General features: G+C 37.8%; 2 protein-coding genes across 5 annotated transcripts; one reads left to right on the top strand and one right to left on the bottom strand.

Annotated features, from left to right (window-relative positions):
* Nucleotides 1-191: 191 nt before the first annotated feature.
* Nucleotides 192-5,589, top strand: hdhd2 (haloacid dehalogenase-like hydrolase domain containing 2). Its single transcript, XM_051907631.1, has 7 exons — nt 192-259; nt 1,129-1,225; nt 2,431-2,639; nt 3,602-3,686; nt 3,810-4,026; nt 5,097-5,160; nt 5,254-5,589. Coding segments are annotated over exons 1-7 (786 nt in total). The 5' UTR covers nt 192-258; the 3' UTR covers nt 5,367-5,589.
* A 149-nt stretch (nt 5,590-5,738) lies between these two features.
* On the bottom strand, nt 5,739-21,007 carry katnal2 (katanin p60 subunit A-like 2). Of its 4 annotated transcripts, XM_051907624.1 has the most exons (17): nt 20,599-21,007; nt 16,110-16,199; nt 15,541-15,611; nt 15,281-15,447; nt 13,413-13,449; nt 13,213-13,330; nt 11,970-12,068; nt 11,800-11,868; nt 11,548-11,625; nt 9,905-10,003; nt 7,438-7,501; nt 7,196-7,314; nt 6,997-7,088; nt 6,664-6,774; nt 6,425-6,587; nt 6,058-6,160; nt 5,739-5,950 (listed from the first exon to the last, which is right to left on the bottom strand). In XM_051907624.1, exons 1-17 carry the CDS (start codon nt 20,608-20,610, stop codon nt 5,811-5,813), a joined length of 1,632 nt encoding a protein of 543 aa, XP_051763584.1. In that variant the 5' UTR covers nt 20,611-21,007; the 3' UTR covers nt 5,739-5,810. The 4 variants fall into 4 exon arrangements, with proteins under 4 accessions (XP_051763584.1, XP_051763586.1, XP_051763585.1 ...); XM_051907626.1 differs by lacking the exon at nt 16,110-16,199 and having other exon boundaries at nt 20,599-21,004; XM_051907625.1 differs by lacking the exon at nt 20,599-21,007 and having other exon boundaries at nt 16,110-16,304.
* Nucleotides 21,008-21,896: the final 889 nt, after the last annotated feature.

Genomic DNA, 21,896 nt, shown 5'->3' with positions numbered 1-21,896 from the left:
GAGTGAATAATCTGTGTCATAGACAACCCTCTTAAATGATTAAACTGCCATGGTGGAGAAAAGCCAGTGTGCTCTTATGAATAAATAAATGAAATAAATGTACACATGAAATGTTAAGAGAGAGAGAGAGAGAGAGAGAGAGAAAGAGAGAGAAAGAGAGAGAGAGAAAGAATAATGTCCTAGTGCACGTGTATTTTCCACAGGCATTTCTCAGGGCAGCAAAATATTAGACTGCGCCAGAGAAGGACCCCAGCAGGAAGTAAGTGTAGTTCATTATAACTTGTATTGGTCAAATGTGTTTTATGCTTTAACAGTCATCGTTTCGTCCTTTTGTATTATTTTAAAATGCAAATCGTTTGGAAACGAATGTTAATAGCATGTTGTGTTTTTGTAGTCTAGACTCGGGTTGTCATGTTATAATCAATATATTAAAAATCTAAACACATCTGAGCACAGCTCTCATACACATTCCTCTATTTCCATGTTTTTAGTACGTTGTATTACTGAATGATTATTGAATGATTTAAGGCAATCTGCTTTACCTTATCCAAAGCCCTTGTTGTTTGGCAGCTCGTTTTAAATAAATGTAGTTTCTAAATCCTAAAAAAAAAAAAAAAAATGATGTCAAACACAGATGATGAGATGAAGTGCTGTTTTGGAGGCCAGTCTTTGTGTTTAATCCAGAGTTCATGGTGAATAAGAGCATTAATTGTTGCACACTCGGAAACTGAAAATATGATCAACAAAATCCCGTATCTAAACGCAAGTCACGTTAATCAGCCCAGCCAAAAGTTATTAAAACTAAATAAGATTAAGGTTTTTTTTTTTCTTTTACATGTGATGAATTGAACACTATCCCCCGGTTTCACAGACAAGGCTTAAGCCTATTCCCAGACTAAAATGCATGTTTGAGCTGTTTTAACTATCTTAAAATATGTCAGTGACATTGTTTTATCTCAAGATGCACACCAGTAATGTTTTTACGTTTATAAAAGCTACTTAAATGTCCTAATTGAACTAAGGTCTAATCTTGGCTTAATTTAAGCCCTGTCTGTGAAACCAGGCCTAACAGTCTATATAATGTGTTATTTCAGAAAGCTTCACTCTCATGTCCTGTGTTTTTGTAAGTGTCTCGCCGCACACTGAAAGCAGTTCTTATCGATCTGAGTGGGACTCTTCATATCGAGGATGCTGCAGTTCCTGGAGCCCAGGAGGCTTTAGCCCGGTCAGTGGTATCTGTTGAAATTACTGGCCGTTTGTGATTACCGATAAGGAATTTTAAAATGATTGCATTTACAATTAAAATATATTAGGGCTGGGTTATGATACAGATTTCACAAATAAATTTGATTAGTTTGGATATATAATATATAACACAGGCTATAATACAGCCAATTTTAACTTAAAGTCAGCATGAAATGGAAGTTTAGTAGTCTTTTCTCCCCTATTGTGACGCATATCGTCTTTTGAACAAAGACAAATGTAGGGCGGGACTTTATTTTGTCCATGGGGAATTGATTGGATGGTTGTGGTTTGCTATTGGTGGATCTCATGTGAGTGACAAGTTGTCCCGCCCTCAGGCCAGTAAATGCATCATCAGAGAAGAGAAAAGCAACATTCAAGAGGGAGGGGAAGATATTTTGATTCTATATTACAAGGCACATGAATTTAAAAATAACGATGTGCGCAAATAAATCATTTATAATAAATACTGCAATATTCCATGAAAAATAAGAACTGTAATTTCTTATGTAAACTGTACAAAACTGTAAATTTTGATTTTGTGGGGACTAAGAAAAACAATCTTTCAACTAAAACTCTTAAACTGAAGTGGCTACAGCTGTCTGTCATGACCCATTAAAGAGAAATCTTGAAAGCTGAGACTTTGTTTCAGATTAAAACTATTGGATTGTGGTTATTGGAAGATAGGCACGCTACAAATAAGTAGCGAAGTCACGCATAAACTAAAAACTATGAAAGCTTGTTTCCGTCATGGAATAAGAAAAGTAAATTGCGAGTTTATATCTCAATTTTGAGGAAAAAAGTCAGAATTGTGAGATAAATAGTCACAATTTTTTATTGTTTATTCTGTGGCAAAAACAGAAAGCTTCCATAGAAAACAACATAGACTAAAAGATTGATCTGAAATTGAAGATATACATCGTCAACATGCTGATAGATTAAAATCAATTAATCAATATCAACATACCAAATATGCTTAATGATTGACCTCTATATGACATTCTGATTAGCTAAAAAAGAAAAAGCACCAGCCCTCTGACTCTAATGTTGCTTTATACAGAGCCTAGGGCTGTTACAAAGACAAAAAACAAACAAACAAAAAAAATCAACTATTTCAATTACATTTGTAATATTTCATCTTTTGTTTTTCATAAAACTAATTAGACATGTACAATATCATTGGTCCAGATTAAGACAGTCTCCAGTCGCTGTAAAATTTGTGACCAACACCACAAAGGAATGTAAGAGGACCCTGTTTGAGCGATTGCGTCGGCTGAACTTTGACCTCCAAGAGCGAGAGATCTTCACATCGCTCACTGCAGCCCGTAATCTACTGGAGCAGAGAGCAGTGCGCCCCCTACTGCTGGTGGAAGATAGTGCTCTAGAGGACTTCACAGGTTAGCTGAATAAAATCAGCTTATCTGAGGGGCCGTTTACACGACACTGTTTTCAACTAAAAACATAAAACTTATGCGTTTTGTCTGTTCATTTACACGACAACAGCGTTTTGGGTGCCTGAAAAAGCAAACTTTTGAAAACGGCTTTCAAAGTGAAAGTTTTTGAAAACAATACCGTTATATTGTCTTTGTAAATTACAAAAACGTGAATTTGTGAAAACGGTGACGTCATGCGCATGAGTATTACGTGTTCAGTCTACATGCGCGTAGTGTTTTTTCACAAAGTGACATCGCCAACTATTGGCCTGGAGAGAATAATACAGCGTTTGTAGTCATTTTCTTGATCCGTGTGAACGGGGATAGTTTTGACAACATTGTCGTCTGTATGCAAAAAAAGCAAAGGAAAAACATCATTGTCATGTAAACGTACCCTGAGTGAGATCTGACTTAAAATTGACAATAATGGATAAAACTGGAAAAATTCCTGTAGATTTAGACTGCATTGAAGGAGGGACCTGAGTCATATCTAGAAACCATGGCTGTGTCCAAAAGCTTAAAAATTGCCTTTCATTAAACTGTTACGCTGCCTTAGAAGTCTATCCAAAATGAGTTTTGTGAGGTGCCTTTGGGCAAAAGCTGCCTGCAAAGTCATTCCTTAAAAGGGCAGCATGGCAACAAGTCGGCTGCCTAAGCTTTCAGACGCAGCCCATAATATCAACTTAAGGGTGTAAACTAAATCTCCTTAGCAACTGCATAGCAGTGATTATTTACAACACCCTATCAACCATGTAACAACCCTTGGGCAGCCATGTACACCATAACATGGTTTTGAACTCACATTTTCTGAAGAAAAATAAACAAAAGAAGCAAAATCTGTTTTAGAGAATGTAAGAGAAAAATCTAATTTTTGCATGTTTGTCATATAATGGTTTGTGTAGATCTTATACTTGCCTCTTCTGCAGGTCTGGAGACTTCGGATCCTAATGCTGTTGTGATTGGATTAGCGCCTGACCACTTCAACTACCAGACACTCAATAAAGCCTTCCGGTAAGCACACTTTGTTTTGTAAGATATTTATAGACTCATTAAAAAAGACAATCAAAATATTTGAATCCTTCCATTTAGTGGTTGAAGTATTGCTGCTAATCATCACCAGACTCATTTCATCAGACTCATTTTAGATGGTGCCCCCCTTATTGCGATCCATAAAGCACGATACTACAAAAGGAAGGACGGGTTGGCTTTGGGACCGGGTCCGTTTGTGACGGGTCTTGAGTATGCGACTGACACCAAGGCGACAGTGGTGGGTAAACCAGAGAAAGCCTTCTTCCTGGAGGCCTTAAGAGACCTGAGCTGCTCACCAGAGGAGGCTGTGATGATAGGAGACGTGAGTATGAATATGCCAACGACTGTAATATTTGCGTGAATCTCATGAAGTCTGTTCAGAACATGGGTTATATTTCACTCAAAAAAACCAAAACAACAACAAATAAATAAATAAAATAAAAAATCATAAAAGAAAATAATGTTAATAATATTTTAGGACATTTATTTATTTGTTTATTTCATGACAGTTAAGCCCCTCTGTCATTACATAGTGCTAATAATAATAATAATAATAATAATACATAAAAATAATATAAATATTAATTAGATCTATACATGATGTTAAAGTCTTTTGTTTATCTTATTAAGCCTGTGAAAAACATTTCTGGGTCATATTTCACCCTAAAACTAAATAATAATAATAATAATAATAATAACAATAACAATAATAACAACAACAACAACAACAAAACAACAATAATAATAATAATAATAAAGAAATTATATTTTGAACAAAAATTAGCCCTATTTTAGAATCATTGTTGTCATATTTATTTATTTATGAATGAGAATTAAGCAGATCCATCACAACAATAAGAATTTTGAGAAAAAATCAGTTCTTAATTGTCATTAAACTAATATCACAATTCAAAAATCTTAATTCTCTTTATGCAAAACATTTTAAAATAAAGTACTGGGTAATATTAATTAACCACATGTACTTACTAGTTTCTATAGGGTTAAGTTTAGGGTTAGGATTTGGGGTTACACTTTATTTTAAGGTGTCAGTATTACAGTGTAATTATACATTTAAGTACTGAGTAATAACAATTAACTGTATGTACTTACTATAGGTTTAGGGTTGGGGTGAGAGTTTGGTTTAGGGTTAATTGCATGTAATTATGCATATTTTATAGTTGTTACTACAGTAAATACATGTAACGTGTCACAACGGCACTGTAAAATAAAGTGTTACCGGATTTGGTTTAGGGTTAGTTACTTGTAATTATGCAGAATTTATTATTATAGTAAGTACATGTAATGTGTAACTCGCCTTAAAGTGTTGCCAATATTATTCATTTATTTTTGTGCAATTCAAGAAGAAACGCATGACTGGATTTGTTTGTACAGGATGCCAGAGATGATGTTGGTGGGGCACAGAATGCAGGAATGCTGGGAATTTTAGTGAAAACTGGTAGGCTTTATTCTTAATATGCAATTATGTTTTTATAATGCAGTGGCTTTAGTTATTTTGCTGTATATTAATAACCCTCCTTTAATTTTGCAGGTAAATATAGACCTGGTGATGAGGGAAAAATTAACCCGCCACCTCACCTGACGTGTGACAGCTTTCCAGAAGCTGTCAATCATATACTTGAACATCTCTTAGGATCTAAATAATCAGAGTTTAAAACAATACAAAGCATAGTAATAATGGTACTGTGTAGTTTTTTTTATTGTTTACCTGTCCTATATATATTGTGTAAAGATAAAATAAAACAAATAGGCTTAGTCTCTGTGACATAATAAAGTTGCTGCACTCCTTATGCACTTATTCTGGTGTACTCCTATGGGTCATATCACTGTAAACAGAGATAAAGATCTTAATAAAGATTCAATCTAGCTCATGAGAAATCAATCTTTTATTGATCTTTTGAAAAATATGAAAACAAACTATATTTTGAAATGGTTTTTTAATATGCATACCCTCAATTAATTGCAGTGTATTTTCCTCTAAAATGTTAGATTGACAGTGAGACTTGTAACAAAACACAGCATCTCATTATAAAAAAAGAGTAGATAGTAGTGCAATAAAAACATTTGTTTAGTTGCTATAATAATGTGTCAGACAGACTCGTACTCTTTCTCCCAGGCCGAGTATCTATCCATCAGACATCTGGCTGAGGGTTTGGTGTGAGCAATCACCTCCAGGAAATCTGCTGTGGTCACAGTTTCTAGTTCAATAACCGGCATATTGGACTGACCTGTGAAGATACATGGCGTAATGGAGACTGATTTATGGATGAAACAAGATTTTGTGATGAAACAGCAGTTTAATGTCGTTCAGAGTGGGACGTGGCATATTTCTTACCTTCAATATGATTTTCAAGGGCGTCAAAGATTTTTCGCACAGGTCTCATAGCGGCCTCCTTACATACTAATCTGATATCTGATCCAGAATAACCTTCCATCTCCTAAAATATAAGGAAGTAGAAATGTCAGTATATCTATTTATCTATCTAGTATTCTGTCTCTGTTCAACTGTCTGTCAATCGATCAATCAATCAATCAATCAATCAATCAGCCACCCAACCAACCAACCAATCAATCAATCAATCAATCAATCAATCAATCAATCAATCAACCAACCAATCAATCCATTTGTTTTTCTCTCTAAAATTGTGTTGAATTTTGGTATCTGTGGAGTGGATGTACCTCAGTGACATGGTTTCTCTCACCTGTGCTAGAGAATCATAGTCCAGCTCTGTCCGCAGCTCCACCCCACCTGTGTTACTAACCGGAGGTAGCCAATGACTGATCATGGCTTGTCTGGCAGGGGCAGATGGGAGATCCACCAGTATACGTTTCTCTAGTCTTCTCAGCATGGCATGGTCCAACTCCCTGGCAAGAGATTAGAAAGATTATAAAGAAAACCTTAACAGAAAATGAATATAGTTTCCTCACAATCACTCCTCACCAGGGTAAGTTTGAGGCAGCAAGTACAAACACAAGATCATTTGATCGTGCCAGTCCATCCATCTGAACTAGTAACTCTGTCTTCATCCTTCTACTGCCCTCATGATCACCTCTTAAAAGAAAAATGATGTAATTTAATAATTATCAAAACTATCAGTTGATTCAGTACGATAGTATTTTTATTCACACTATAACCTAAATCCAGCCAAAAACACTGAATAAAAGCAGTGCCCTTGCAATCCACAACACCCAAGCATTGGATTGTGTACTAAGAGTGAGATTTTAGGTTGTTTTATAATGTTACTGTCAGTGAAAGTTACTGGCTCATGCTTACCCTTGGCCAACCCCTCGCTGGCTCATCACTGATTCCAGCTCATCCAAGAAAATGGTGGATGGGGCGTGATATCTTGCCAGCTCAAACAAAACCTGCAGAGAAGCATAACATGAGGAAAAATCATTGCTCCACGGAGCACAACATTTCCCCCCACACATTTCATAAAACGAGAAAATAACGTCCTTAAGTCTCTCCTGACCCGAACTAGCTTCTCAGAGTCTCCCCTCCATTTGCTCACAATACTGGATGCGGAGATGTTGAAAAATGTTGTGTTACACTCTGTGGCTACAGCTTTGGCCAGCATCGTCTTTCCTGTGCCTGATTTTTGGGAAGCAGTCGTCACATTAAGATTATGCTACACACAAAATGAATTATAATTTATATTTAGGGATTGAATATTCTATAATGTCTTTATACAAACAGAAATCAGAAAGGTCACACCTGGTGGTCCATACAGGAGTAAACCCTTCCATGGTGACAGGATTCCAGTAAACAGTTGTGGATACTGAAAAAAGAGAAGAGGTGTTGTTGTAGTTGCTAGGGCATTGCTAGATGGTTGCTAAATTGTTTTGAGTAGATGTTAATGAATTATCTAGGTGGTCATTTCTATAGTGATCTTATGTTGACTGTTTGGTTTTTGCTGTGGTTCTCTGAATTGGTTGCTAGGATGTTGTAAGATGGTTGTTAGAGTGTTTTGATAGTTGCTAGTTGAATGTTATAATGTTCTGGGTGGTTACTAGGGTGTTGCTAGGTGACTGCTAAGGTTTTCTAAATGGCTGTTTGTTGCTTTGCCATGGCTACTGGGATTTTGTTAGGTGTGTTGCAATGGGTGGTTTGATGTGTTCCGATGGGGGGTTGCTTTGGTATTTCGACTGGTTGCTATGGTGCTTTGCCATGGTTACTGTGTTGTTGTTGTTATGCATATTGTTAGAGTGTTCTGGGATACTAGGAAATTGCTAGATGGTTTCTAAGGTGTTCGGTAATTGTGTTGCTGTGGTTGATAGAGAGCTGCTAATGATGTTCTTGGGGTTGTTAGTGCAGGTGGTTGCTAAGCATGTGCTAGGGTGTTCTGGAGGGTTACTATGGCATGGACGTTACAAAGGATGTTGTAATCTTAGGTAGTTACACCATTGAAAGGGTGTTCTGGAGAGTTGCTAGTTGGTTGGTATAATGTTCTGAGTGGTTACTAGGGTGTAGCTAAAGTTTTCTGAGTGGCTGGTAGTACATTACTATGTGGTTGCTATGGGGTTTGTCATGGTTACTAGGGTGTTGTTGTTAGGCAGATTGTGTTCTGGGTGTTTGCTAAGCAGTTGCTAGGGTGTTCTTGGTGGTTATTAAGGCATTGCTAGAGGGTTTTAAGGTGCCCTAAGTTGATATAAGTGCGTTGCTAGGCTGGCTGTTGCTGTGCTGCTCTGTACGGTTGTTAGAGAGCTGCTATGGTGATCTGAGTCGTCAGAGCATTTGTAGGGCGTTGTGGGTGGTTTCTTGCTGGTTGCAGTGGAGTTCTGGGTGGCTGTTAATCCATTACTAGGTTGTTGCTAAGCATGTGCTAGGGTGCTCTAGATGGTTACTATGGTATTACAAGGAAGTTTCTAAGGATGTTATAATCTAGGTGGTTGTTAGACCATTGAAAGCGTGTTCTGAATAGTTGCTAGTTGGTTGCTATAATGTTCTGGGTGGTTTCTAGGGTGTTGCTAGGTGACTGCTAAGGTGTTCTAAATGGCTGTTAGAACATTGCTAGGTGGCGCTTTGCCATGGCTACTAGGATTTTGTTAGGTGTGTTGCAGTTTCAAGGCATTCTAAATTGCCTTGTGTTGTTAGGTTGTTGCTGTGGTGATCTATGTGGTTTCTAGACAGCTGATAGGAGTTCTGCGTGGCTGTTGGTGCATTTCTAGGTGGTTGCTAAGCATGTGCTAGGGTGTTCTGGATGGTTACTAGGGCATTACAAGGAAGTTTCTAAGGATGTTATAATCTAGGTGGTTGTTAGACCATTGAAAGAGTGTTCTGAATAGTTGTTAGTTGGTTTCTATAATGTTCTAGGTGGTTACTAGGGTGTTGCTAGGTGTTGCTGCTAAGGTGTTCCAAGTGCCTGTAAAAGTGTTGCTAGGTTATTGCTGTGGTGCTCTGATTGTTATGGTTTTTTAAATGTGTTCTGGGTGGTTGCTAGCTGTTTGAAAGTGTTCTGAATGATTGTTAATTGGCTACTAAGGTCTTATGAGTGGTCGCTAGGGTTATTTTGAGTGGTCGCTAAGCCGTTGTGAGGATGCAGGTTTCACAGATTTTATCCACTATGTAAAAAATCAATTTTGTTAAAGAACAGCATGAGCACACCTCTTCTCTGCAAGCTGCCTTAGCAAACACCACTAAAACTGACCATAATCAATTGCGTTTTTTGACTTAACGATGAGGAGAATCGGAGGAGAACATAAATTCATATTTTTCATTGACCAATTAACTGTCAGACACTACTTTATCTAATACATGAAAAGTTTCAAGTATTGACAAAACCAAGCCAAAAGATGTCTTTCAGCATAACGTGATGTAATCATATTCTTCATACAATTCTTACTTTATGTGCTAGAAGCAAATAATACTGAGCAAACAGAATTTCCAGGTAATTCTGTTTGACAACAACCTTCTTCACCACATGATTGAGTCAGAGAAGACAAATAACGTTTGCATTTCCTGTTTGTCAGGAGCGTATTGTGAATTTGTAGTCATGACCAGGGAGGCCAGAGATGAGCCAGATATGTGAGCAGTCAGATTGGATGGTATTCAGGTATAGATTTCATGTCATCTTAAGAAATAACCCTGAGCTCGGCTTTCCTGTAGCCTTTAGTGGAGATGTATTCAGAATCGAAGGCAGGCGGCAGCTTGAGAAATACCAAAGTGTTTAGCAGCCAAGCACCTTAATGGGGTAGACGACAGCTTCTTTGACTAATCGCTTGGCAGCCTCCAGTCCTATAATGTCGTCCCAGCGCACGTTGGGGTTGTGTAAATAGATATCCTTTATGGAGAGACAGCAGAGAAAGATGAAATTGAGTGCTTCAATAATACATGTTCCACCTTGTGTATGTATCTACACACACACAATGATATTGGACGTATCATGCTATTATAAAACAGACTGTATGCTGCTCTCTAGTGTTGAAATAATGTTGAAAATGCACATTCATTAATGTTTCTTCAATTGACAGAAATACTGTTCAATTTATTTGGCTTTAAAGTTAAAATTTGGTATAAATGGGTGAAACATCAAAATCAAATGAATGAAAATGAAAAGAATATTTTAGGCTTGTCAAGATATTTTTATGATAATTAAGTTCACCACCCCCCCAAAAAAACTCATTACCATAATGAAAACATGCAATAATTGGTCTGCTTTTTGCCGATTTTAATTTAAAGCAACAATAGATTATTATGGCACTCGGTTACACATGTATGCTTCAAGTGCATGAAAAAACATATTTTTTTTGTACTAGAATTTTTACTCTGAATCTCATTCATTGTGTGGACTAATTTTGAAAAATGATTTTGTCAATACAGATTGATTTTATGTACTGTATCACAGTAATGAGAATGAGAATGTGCTTAAAGGGTTAGTTCACCCCAAAATGAAAATTCTGTCATTTATTACTCACGCTCATGCCTTTCCACACCCGTAAGACCTTCGTTAATCTTCAGAACGCAAATTCAGATATTTTTGTTGAAATCCGATGGCTCTGTGAGGCCTACATAGCCAGCAATGACATTTCCTCTCTCAAGATCCATAAAGGTACTAAAAACATATTTAAATCAGTTCATGTGAGTACAGTGGTTCAATATTAATATTATAAAGCGACGAAAATATTTTTGGTGCGCCAAAAAAAACAAAATAACGACTTATATAGTGATGGCCGATTTCAAAACACTGCTTCATGAAGCTTCGGAGCATTATGAATCAGCGTGTCGAATCAGCGGTTCAGAGCGCCAAAGCCACGTGATTTCAGCAGTTTGGCGGTTTCAGAGCTGCTGGGCGGTTTGACACGCGATCCGATCGCTGATTCATTATGCTCCGAAGCTTCCTGAAGCAGTGTTTTGAAATCACCATCACTAAATATTCTCGTCGCTTTATAATATTAATATTGAACCACTGTACTCATTAACTGATTTAAATATGTTTTTAGTACCTTTATGGATCTTGAGAGAGGAAATGTCATTGCTCCCTATGTAGGCCTCACGGAGCCATCGGATTTCAACAAAAATATCTCAATATGTGTTCCGAAGATTAACGAAGGTCTTGCGGGTGTGGAACGACATGAGGGTGAGTAATAAATGACATTATTTTCATTTTTGGGTGAACTAACCCTTTAACTGTCCTGAAAATAATCACATTGCAAATTCTTAAAAAAAAACTGCTTAATAGTCCTGATAAATGTTCTTCATTCTAAGTGTATTTTTTATTTTAATTTTGTGGTAAAATGACAGACTTAAACATAAGATTAGGTTGTTTACCCTAATATAGTTTCAAACTGCCATACAAGAGAAATTATTTCATAAACATGAACTTACTCTGCTAATAACAGCTGCAAGTTCCCTCATGTCACTGTTCATCCCAATGAAGGCACTTATGGGTTTCAGCAAACGCTCCTGTTAGTCAAATATAACAAATATTAGATCTCAACAGAAACGGAATGTTCAAAACAAATTGGTTTTCATTGTTAAAAAAGGGATAAGGGCTGTTCCGGAACTATAACTCAGTCCCAGCAGAGCTTAAGTTGTATTCAACCTGGAATATTCTGAATGAAAATACAGCTGACCTACCGAGAAATCTGTTTCAGCGGCACCTTTAACTGCATCTTGAATCAGATTTCTGTAATCAACCTGATGACCCTGATGAAGAAAGTCATATGAGGGTGAGATAATCATGGCAGAATTTTCATATTTGTGACAAATGTTTGAATAAACGTTCCGGGTTCTCTAAAAAGAATGACCTTTCTCATGTGTGTTCCTTCTTCTGCTCCATTCCTGATGATAGGAGACACATTCAGACCAAATCCTGATGTCTCCACAGGTGTCAGGCTGTTACCTTCCTGGACAGATCAAGCAAAGTTATTTTTTAACATTTATAGAGGACAGAATATTTTCTTCAAATATATGGAAGCTTGTTTCAGCCACCGAATTAAAAAAAAAGGTAACTGTTACTTTTTATCTCGCAGTTCTGACTTTTTTTCTTGCAATTGTGAGATATAAACTCGCATCTCTGAATTTCTTTCTGGCAATGGTGAGTGTTTGTTAACTCGCAATTTGGAAGTTTATAACTTGCAATTGTGAGTTTGTATCTCACAACTGTAAGAAATAAACTCAGAATTGCGAAATAAAAAAGGCAGAATTGTGAGATATAAGCTAGCAATTAAAAAAATTGTCAATTCAAAAAGTTCTGAGAAAAAAGTCAGAACTGTGAGAATTCTGAGAATTCTGAAATTTTTTACTCACAACTTCGAGTTTATATCTCACAATTCTGACTTTATTTCTGGCAATTATACGTTTATAACTTGCAATTCTGACTTTTTTAAATCTCAGAATTGTGATATTTAAACTCACAATTGCAAGAAAAATTAAAACATTTAGCAATTTAAAACAGTAATTTTTTTTCTCACAATACAAGTTTAAATATCACAGTTCTAAGAAAAACGTCAGAATTGCAAGATATAAATTCTGACAATTCTGACATTTTTGTCCTCGCAACTGCAAGTTATATCTCACAATTCAGACTTTATAACTCATAATTGCAAGTTTATACTGTATCTCACAATTCTGACTTTATTTCTTGCAATTATCTGTTTATAACTCATAATTCTGACTTTCTTTTATCTCAGAATTATTTAAACCTACAATTGCAAGAAAAAAGTCGGAATTGTGTGATATAAACTAGCAATTAAAAAAGTTATTCTTTCTCGCAATTCCGAGTTTTAATGTCTCAGTTCTGAGAAAAAAGTCAGAATTGTGAGACAATTATCTTTTTTAACTGCAAGTTTATATCTTGCAATTCTGACATTATTTATATTACAAAGTCTGAATTGTGAGATACTGCAACTGCAATTTATAAGTTATAAAAAATGTCAGAATTGTGAGGAAAAAAAGTCAAAATGATGAGCTATACATTCAAAATGACCTTTTTTTATTTATTTTTTTATTACGAGGCATAATAGATGTAAAGGATGTTTGGAGACTTACCCTGGATTTACTGATGTCTCTTGCTGTTAATTTCGATTCAGACCTTTTAACAGTGTTTCTGGATGGGGGTCGCTGGATGGAGTTGATTCTTGGGAGTGTCTGACAGGATGATGATGTCCTTTCACATATGAATACACAGTGAATAAACAGAAATGATCCTGAGACTTTGAATGTCCTTGTGGTAAAAGTACTGTACATACCTTCTTTTACCACAACTCTTTACACGCCGACTCTCTCCTATAAAGGAAAAAGTAACACTGAATAATAACTGTCATTAATGGTATTAACAAATATTACAATATATATATACAAACCCGATTCCAAAAAAGTTGGGACACTGTACAAATTGTGAATAAAAAAGGAATGCAATAATTTACAAATCTCATAAACTTATATTTTATTCACAATAGAATATAGATAACATATCAAATGTTGAAAGTGAGACATTTTGAAATGTCATGCCAAATATTGGCTCATTTTGGATTTCATGAGAGCTACACATTCCGAAAAAGTTGGGACAGGTAGCAATAAGAGGCCGGAAAAGTTAAATGTACATATAAGGAACAGCTGGAGGACCAATTTGCAACTTATTAGGTCAATTGGCAACATGATTGGGTATAAAAAGAGCCTCTCAGAGTGGTAGTGTCTCTCAGAAGTCAAGATGGGCAGAGGATCACCAATTCCCCCAATGCTGCGGCGAAAAATAGTGGAGCAATATTAGAAAGGAGTTTGAAGTTATCATCATCTACAGTGCATAATATCATCCAAAGATTCAGAGAATCTGGAACAATCTCTGTGTGTAAGGGTCAAGGCCGGAAAACCATACTGGATGCCCGTGATCTTCGGGCCCTTAGATGGCACTGCATCACAGACAGGAATGCTACTGTAATGGAAATCACAACATGGGCTCAGGAATACTTCCAGAAAACATTGTCGGTGAACACAATCCACCGTGCCATTCGCCGTTGCCGGCTAAAACTCTATAGGTCAAAAAAGAAGCCATATCTAAACTTGATCCAGAAGCGCAGGCGTTTTCTCTGGGCCAAGGCTCATTTAAAATGGACTGTGGCAAAGTTGAAAACTGTTCTGTGGTCAGACGAATCAAAATTTGAAGTTCTTTTTGGAAAACTGGGACGCCATGTCATCCGGACTAAAGAGGACAAGGACAACCCAAGTTGTTATCAGCACTCAGTTCAGAAGCCTGCATCTCTGATGGTATGGGGTTGCATGAGTGTGTGTGGCATGGGCAGCTTACACATCTGGAAAGGCACCATCAATGCTGAAAGGTATATCCAAGTTCTAGAACAACATATGCTCCCATCCAGACATCGTCTCTTTCAGGGAAGACCTTGCATTTTCCAACATGACAATGCCAGACCACATACTGCATCAATTACAACATCATGGCTGCGTAGAAGAAGGATCCGGGTACTGAAATGGCCAGCCTGCAGTCCAGATCTTTCACCCATAGAAAACATTTGGCGCATCATAAAGAGGAAGATGCGACAAAGAAGACCTAAGACAGTTGAGCAACTAAAAGCCTGTATTAGACAAGAATGGGACAACATTCCTATTCCTAAACTTGAGCAACTTGTCTCCTCAGTCCCCAGACGTTTGCAGACTGTTATAAAAAGAAGAGGGGATGCCACACTGTGGTAAACATGGCCTTGTCCCAACTTTTTTGAGATGTGTTGATGCCATGAAATTTAAAATCAATTTATTTTTCCCTTAAAATGATACATTTTCTCAGTTTAAACATATGATATGTCATCTATGTTGTATTCTGAATAAAATATTGAAATTTGAAACTTCCACATCATTGCATTCCTTTTTTATTCACAATTTGTACACTGTCCCAACTTTTTGGGAATCGGGTATATATATATATATATATATATATATATATATATATATATATATATATATCATTATTTAATGTATATGCAAAAACATACTATAAATGTTGATCTATTACTAATAAAAAAATTAACATTTAAAAATAAAAATACATAAATATTGGTGACTTATTATGAAGTGTTAAAGAACAAAATGAAGAGTAAAATCTCACCTTGATCTGGCAGTTTCTTTGTTAGTTTGGGATATTTCTGAAACTTTATAAAATAATAACTCTCATATTCCATAAGAACCGTGTCCAGGTCAACATTATCACACACCTCAAAGTGGCATAAACCAAAACTGCTGTCTTTTTCTAAGGCCTTGGCTGAATCCATATACCTGTGAGAAATTCATTCAAATGTATTTACACTTGAGTCTTTTCTCTCATTTGAGAGTATGTTAGTTTAATAAATGCTTTAAGGGAAAACTCACCCCTCCTCCAGTAAATGATGATAAATCAAAATCAGCAAATTTCTCCTGCGTGTTTCAGTTCTTTGCTCATCCTAAGAAGAAAATGAATTCATAATACATATTTAAAATTACATCAGGAAACTACTTTGATTCCATTTTTATTTGAATTGCTACCTTTTTTATTGCAACATTTAAATTTAGAGTTTAATATTTTTCAAAAACTACACTACAGACTGTATTGATCCGGTAGATGGCGCCAAATCTTACATTAAGGGAAGTGCAAAGAGCAGCGTGCCGGGTTGCTGTAGCAACACAGGACCCACATTGGCTGTAAACACGGGTATTTAGAAAATAACTAGACCTCTTACTAATTGTAATAAAAGTGTGGTCTGAAGGCTGTTTGAAATTACACTCGGTTTGATTAATTTATTTGTGTTTATATACGCATTCCGTTATACGCATTCATGCATTAGCAAATTTCGCTCAACTGTAGCTCAATAACAGTTTGTCGCCCGTCTGTCTGGCGTGTGAAATCATAGAGAGCAAAGTTTAATTAAAAAAAAAGAACAACAACTTCGCTTATTACTTACCGCCTCTCTGGCCTGATTAGCAGTCCTTATTGCTTGATAAGAGAGATCCATCGTGATATGAACACACACGCATACACACACGACATGAGCCTATAACCATAGATGTGTATACGTAAAGCCACACTCGACCGCTCCAGACACGTCGGCGCGCCCGCCATCTTGGAACGGTCAACGTGTCATCATTCACAGTAAGAAATTAAGCAATGATGGCACAACATTGCGGAGCTTCTTGTTGGGAAACCACTGAGATTTAAATTCCCGAAGAAATAGGATATCCTTTCATAGGTGAGAATATGTTGGTTTGTGTTTTTATATGTATTAACTCAATATTACAGGTTTTTATACTATGGAAACGTTTTAGGCGGCATTCACATTTCGCGTCTAAAAACGCGTGGAAAGCGCGGCCGCACCGCTTTCTCCTTCTTTCCAAAGCGCTTGCGCTCCCGTGGCATCTGTCGTTGTTATGCAACCATGAACTGCGCTCTCCACGAGGACGAGGAAGGATAAATTGGATAAATTGATTTCTAGCCCTTGCATTAGCTTTACTACTCGATATATTTATGGAGATGAGATATAAAAACCACCTTGTACAGCTATGATCAGCTATTCAGCTGAGATTTTGATGTTTTGTTACGGAAAGGCGGAAGCTGAACGGTTGGTTCTTGTCACATGACCTTCAGTGCATTTGCCATAGATATATACACTAGATATACACGCCTCTTGTTGTATTGTGTTAAAATCATCTGCTTAAGTCTATTGTAGTTATAGATATTCATACATGTGTCTAACTATGATTACAGACGCACAGTTTTGACCGTTCCAATATGGCGGACAGCTTACATATAGCGGCACATAGAGAAACGGCTCCGACTAAATACTTGGTGTTTCGAGTCTGACGACAGCACGAGGGCGTGGCTTGTTCGCAAGTCTCAGTTCTAGATGCGTGGCGTATCAGGTTAGATGCGTGGCGTCTCAGTCTAGATGCTTGGTGTCTCAGTCTAGATGCTTGGTGTATCAAGTTAGATGCGTGGTGTCTCAGGTTGGATGCTTGTCTCATATATTATTGTTACTATTATAGCCTTTATAAATTCGAATTATTGAAAACTCGGTTGAAGTGCACATACAATATATGATATAAGAATAATCTGTTTTCACATTTATACATTTTTTTTAGGTCCTCTGTTTCCTTTGCATAATGGCAGAGGCAGACCAGACAAGAAATACTCTAGGTGAGCCTATAATATATAATTTCAAGTTCAAAAGTCTATTCAAATGCACAATGTTCTCCCCTAGTCCTTCCTTACAGACTACCTTCCTAAATCTTTTGGAACAGAATGGCTCCCTGATTGTTTTAAAGTGCTGAACATTTCAAAAAACACTGTGTCTGGCTTCGTCACCAATAAATCTGACCTCAGCACTGTACTAGAATGCCACAAGAGAGAAACACTGACATCTTTCATCAACCTGAGACACCACGCATCTAACCCGAGACACCAAGCATCTGGACTGAGACACCAAGCATCTGGACTGAGAAAACAAGCATCTGGACTGAGATATCACGCATCTGGACTGAGACACCAAGCATCTGGACTGAGACAACAAGCATCTGGACTGAGATATCACGCATCTAGACTGAGACACCACGCATCTAGACTGAGACACCAAGCATCTAACCCGAAACACCAAGCATCTAGACTGAGACACCAAGCATCTAGACTGAGACACCAAGCATCTAACCCGAAACACCAAGCATCTAGACTGAGACACCAAGCATCTAACCTGAAACACCAAGCATCTAGACTGAGACACCAAGCATCTAACCCGAAACACCAAGCATCTAGACTGAGACACCACGCATCTGGACTGAGACACCAAGCATCTGGACTGAGACACCAAGCATCTGGACTGAGACACCAAGCATCTGGACTGAGACACCATGCATCTAGATTGAGACACCAAGCATCTAGACTGAGACAACACGCATCTAGACTGAGACACCAAGCATCTAGACTGAGACACCACGCATCTGGACTGAGACACCAAGCATCTGGACTGAGACACCAAGCATCTGGACTGAGACACCAAGCAACTTATAAAACATTACCAATTGCCAATATATAATAACGTTTCAGTCTACAGTTAAATTAAGTAACGTTAAAACAGCAGACACTTAGAATCGCTGAAACACCAAACTACACAGACAGGTTTAGTTTGGTGTTTCAGGTAATCTAACCCGAGACACCAAGCATCTAGACTGAGACACCAAGCATCTGGACTGAGACATCACGCATCTAGACTGAGACACCAAGCATCTAACCCGAAACACCAAGCATCTAGACTGAGACACCACGCATCTAGACTGAAACACCAAGCATCTAGACTGAGACACCACGCATCTAGACTGAAACACCAAGCATCTAGACTGAGACACCAAGCATCTAACCCGAAACACCAAGCATCTAGACTGAGACACCAAGCATCTAACCTGAGACACCACGCATCTAGACTGAGACACCAAGCATCTAACCCGAAACACCGAGCATCTAGACTGAGACACCAAGCATCTAACCTGAGACACCACGCATCTAGACTGAGACACCAAGCATCTAACCTGAAACACCAAGCATCTAGACTGAGACACCACGCATCTAGACTGAGACACCACGCATCTGGACTGAGACACCAAGCATCTGGACTGAGACACCAAGCATCTGGACTGAGACACCACGCATCTAGACTGAGACACTAAGCATCTAGACTGAGACACCAAGCATCTGGACTGAGACACCACGCATCTAGACTGAGACACCAAGCATCTGGACTGAGACACCAAGCATCTGGAGTGAGACACCAAGCAACTTATAAAACATTACCAATTGCCAATATATAATAACGTTTCAGTCTACAGTTAAATTAAGTAACGTTAAAACAGCAGACACTTAGAATCGCTGAAACACCAAACTACACAGACAGGTTTAGTTTGGTGTTTCAGGTAATCTAACCCGAGACACCAAGCATCTGGACTGAGACACCAAGCATCTAGACTGAGATACCAAGCATCTGGACTGAGACACCAAGCATCTGGACTGAGACACCAAGCATCTGGACTGAGACACCAAGCATCTAGACTGAGACACCAAGCATCTGGACTGAGACATCACGCATCTAGACTGAGACACCAAGCATCTGGACTGAGACATCACGCATCTAGACTGAGACACCAAGCATCTAACCTGAAACACCAAGCATCTAGACTGAGACACCACGCATCTAGACTGAGACACCACGCATCTGGACTGAGACACCAAGCATCTGGACTGAGACACCAAGCATCTGGACTGAGACACCACGCATCTAGACTGAGACACTAAGCATCTAGACTGAGACACCAAGCATCTGGACTGAGACACCACGCATCTAGACTGAGACAACACGCATCTAGACTGAGACACCAAGCATCTGGACTGAGACACCAAGCATCTGGAGTGAGACACCAAGCAACTTATAAAACATTACCAATTGCCAATATATAATAACGTTTCAGTCTACAGTTAAATTAAGTAACGTTAAAACAGCAGACACTTAGAATCGCTGAAACACCAAACTACACAGACAGGTTTAGTTTGGTGTTTCAGGTAATCTAACCCGAGACACCAAGCATCTGGACTGAGACACCAAGCATCTAGACTGAGATACCAAGCATCTGGACTGAGACACCAAGCATCTGGACTGAGACACCAAGCATCTGGACTGAGACACCAAGCATCTAGACTGAGACACCAAGCATCTGGACTGAGACATCACGCATCTAGACTGAGACACCATGCATCTAGACTGAGACACCAAGCATCTAGCCCGAAACACCAAGCATCTAGACTGAGACACCAAGCATCTGGACTGAGACACCAAGCATCTTAGCCCCAATGTTATAAGTTCTGTTTTATTTTTCCTGTATCGGAGTCGGAGAATTTCACTCTGCTTGGGGCGGAGAAGGCGGCAGCTCTCACAAACACTGCAGCGTGATTGAGGGCTACGTTACTCCGACAAATATTGTCAATATTAAGAGGATTTGGCATTTCCAATTAATGTAAGCCTGTTACATTCTTCTAGTCTATTATTATTACTATTAGGTAAGCTATTTTTATTATTAAATTAATATTATAATAAACTTGCCCCGCAATAATTTCACAGCGCATCACCGCATAACTGACGTGCTGTAAGGATAATAAAAGATTAGGCTATCAGCTCCTCTTTGAAAATGTTTTAAACATTTTTTAGGTCTATTATACAATGAATTAGACCTCTATAATATTATAACAGTCTATAATATTTCCTAACACTGCAGTCATAAATGAAAAGCAGCTTTAGGCTACTTCACCAACTTTAAAAAACAAAACAAAAAAACAAGCTGTTTAACACGAAATACTATTCTTCTCATTTGATTCACTATATGTACGGGCCACAAAGGAAATTATGGAATAAATTATACCGTTATCAGCATATTATGTTGAAATTCGTCTCTGAGAGAAAATGCTCCGTTAATGCAGCGTCAGGCAGCTCCGTCACTTTTACTTTCACTTTGAATACTGATCGAGGTTAAGCTTTTACCGGCATAACTTTTCCGCAAAGTTTGCACGTTGCTTCTTGTGTGATATCCATTGGCTCCCCTTGGTTGAACCTTCCTTCGGGGGGCCTCGGACTTCGGCCCGCGGATTTGCGCTACGCCACTGCGCAGAAGTGTATGACATTTGATCGGAAGCATGGTTTGATGCAGACAATAGCCGGGATTCCATCCAACTTTGCATTAATGAAAATTCAGCTCAAAAATATGAGCATCTGCGTGTATTTCCATCAACTGTGTAATGCGAATAAAAATGGACATCAGCCTAATAAAGTGATGTGTTCCGACCAATGACTATATATATATAGTCATTGGTCTATATATGTCTAATATATATATATATATATATATATATATATATATATATAGACCTGTCACAGATATACGCGCCTGTCACTCGACCTGCCACGGCTATACCCACCTGCTCCGCCACTTGTATGCGGTCACGCCATCTATGCTTAAAATGTATTGCGCGTCTACATGAGGTTGCGTGGTAGGTGTTAAGTGTCGGTAGAAATATTTTTAAAATTCATGAAAAATAAATAAAATGAAACTGTTTACTGCAAACTTCACCTGATTCTTGTTATACATGTTCCCAATTAAGTACCACTGTGGTGACTATCATGTTGTTTTACTGTTTTATTATTTAATAATTATATGTAAAAGTCATAGACTACCTCGCTCTACAGACATATTTTAAAAATTCATAAAAATATGAAATCAAATTGTGTTCTACAAACTCCACCTGATTCTTGTTCTAGATCTCCCCAAGTACCACTGTGGTGATTTTCATGTTATTTTTATGTTTTATTCTTTAATAATTATATGTAAGTATCGATAGTTCATTCGAAGTTTACTCAAGTGGAAGAATGTGACTAATAAACTTAGGCCTACTAGCATTATGCATCATATTTTTAAAAAGTAGATTATCTTAATATCAAAACCTTAAATTTTCTCTGGACTCAATGATAAATACATGTCTGACCGTTGGAATGAACCAAAAAAAAAACAAAAAAAAAAACTAGAAAATCGCATTCATGACGATTTATGGTGATTTTATTTCCGTTAGACCTTTGCCTACATTGACGCTGATGCATTAAAGAGGAGGGGTTCCCCTGTTCCAAGATGGCGGCTCTATTGACGCATTCGTTCCAATGAACTGCCGT

The sequence above is a fragment of the Ctenopharyngodon idella genome, chromosome 10, assembly GCF_019924925.1.
Source record: "Ctenopharyngodon idella isolate HZGC_01 chromosome 10, HZGC01, whole genome shotgun sequence".
In the NCBI taxonomy this organism is placed as follows: Eukaryota; Metazoa; Chordata; class Actinopteri; order Cypriniformes; family Xenocyprididae; genus Ctenopharyngodon; species Ctenopharyngodon idella.
Note: the sequence above shows the minus strand (reverse complement) of the source record. Positions and strands in the feature narration are given on the sequence as shown.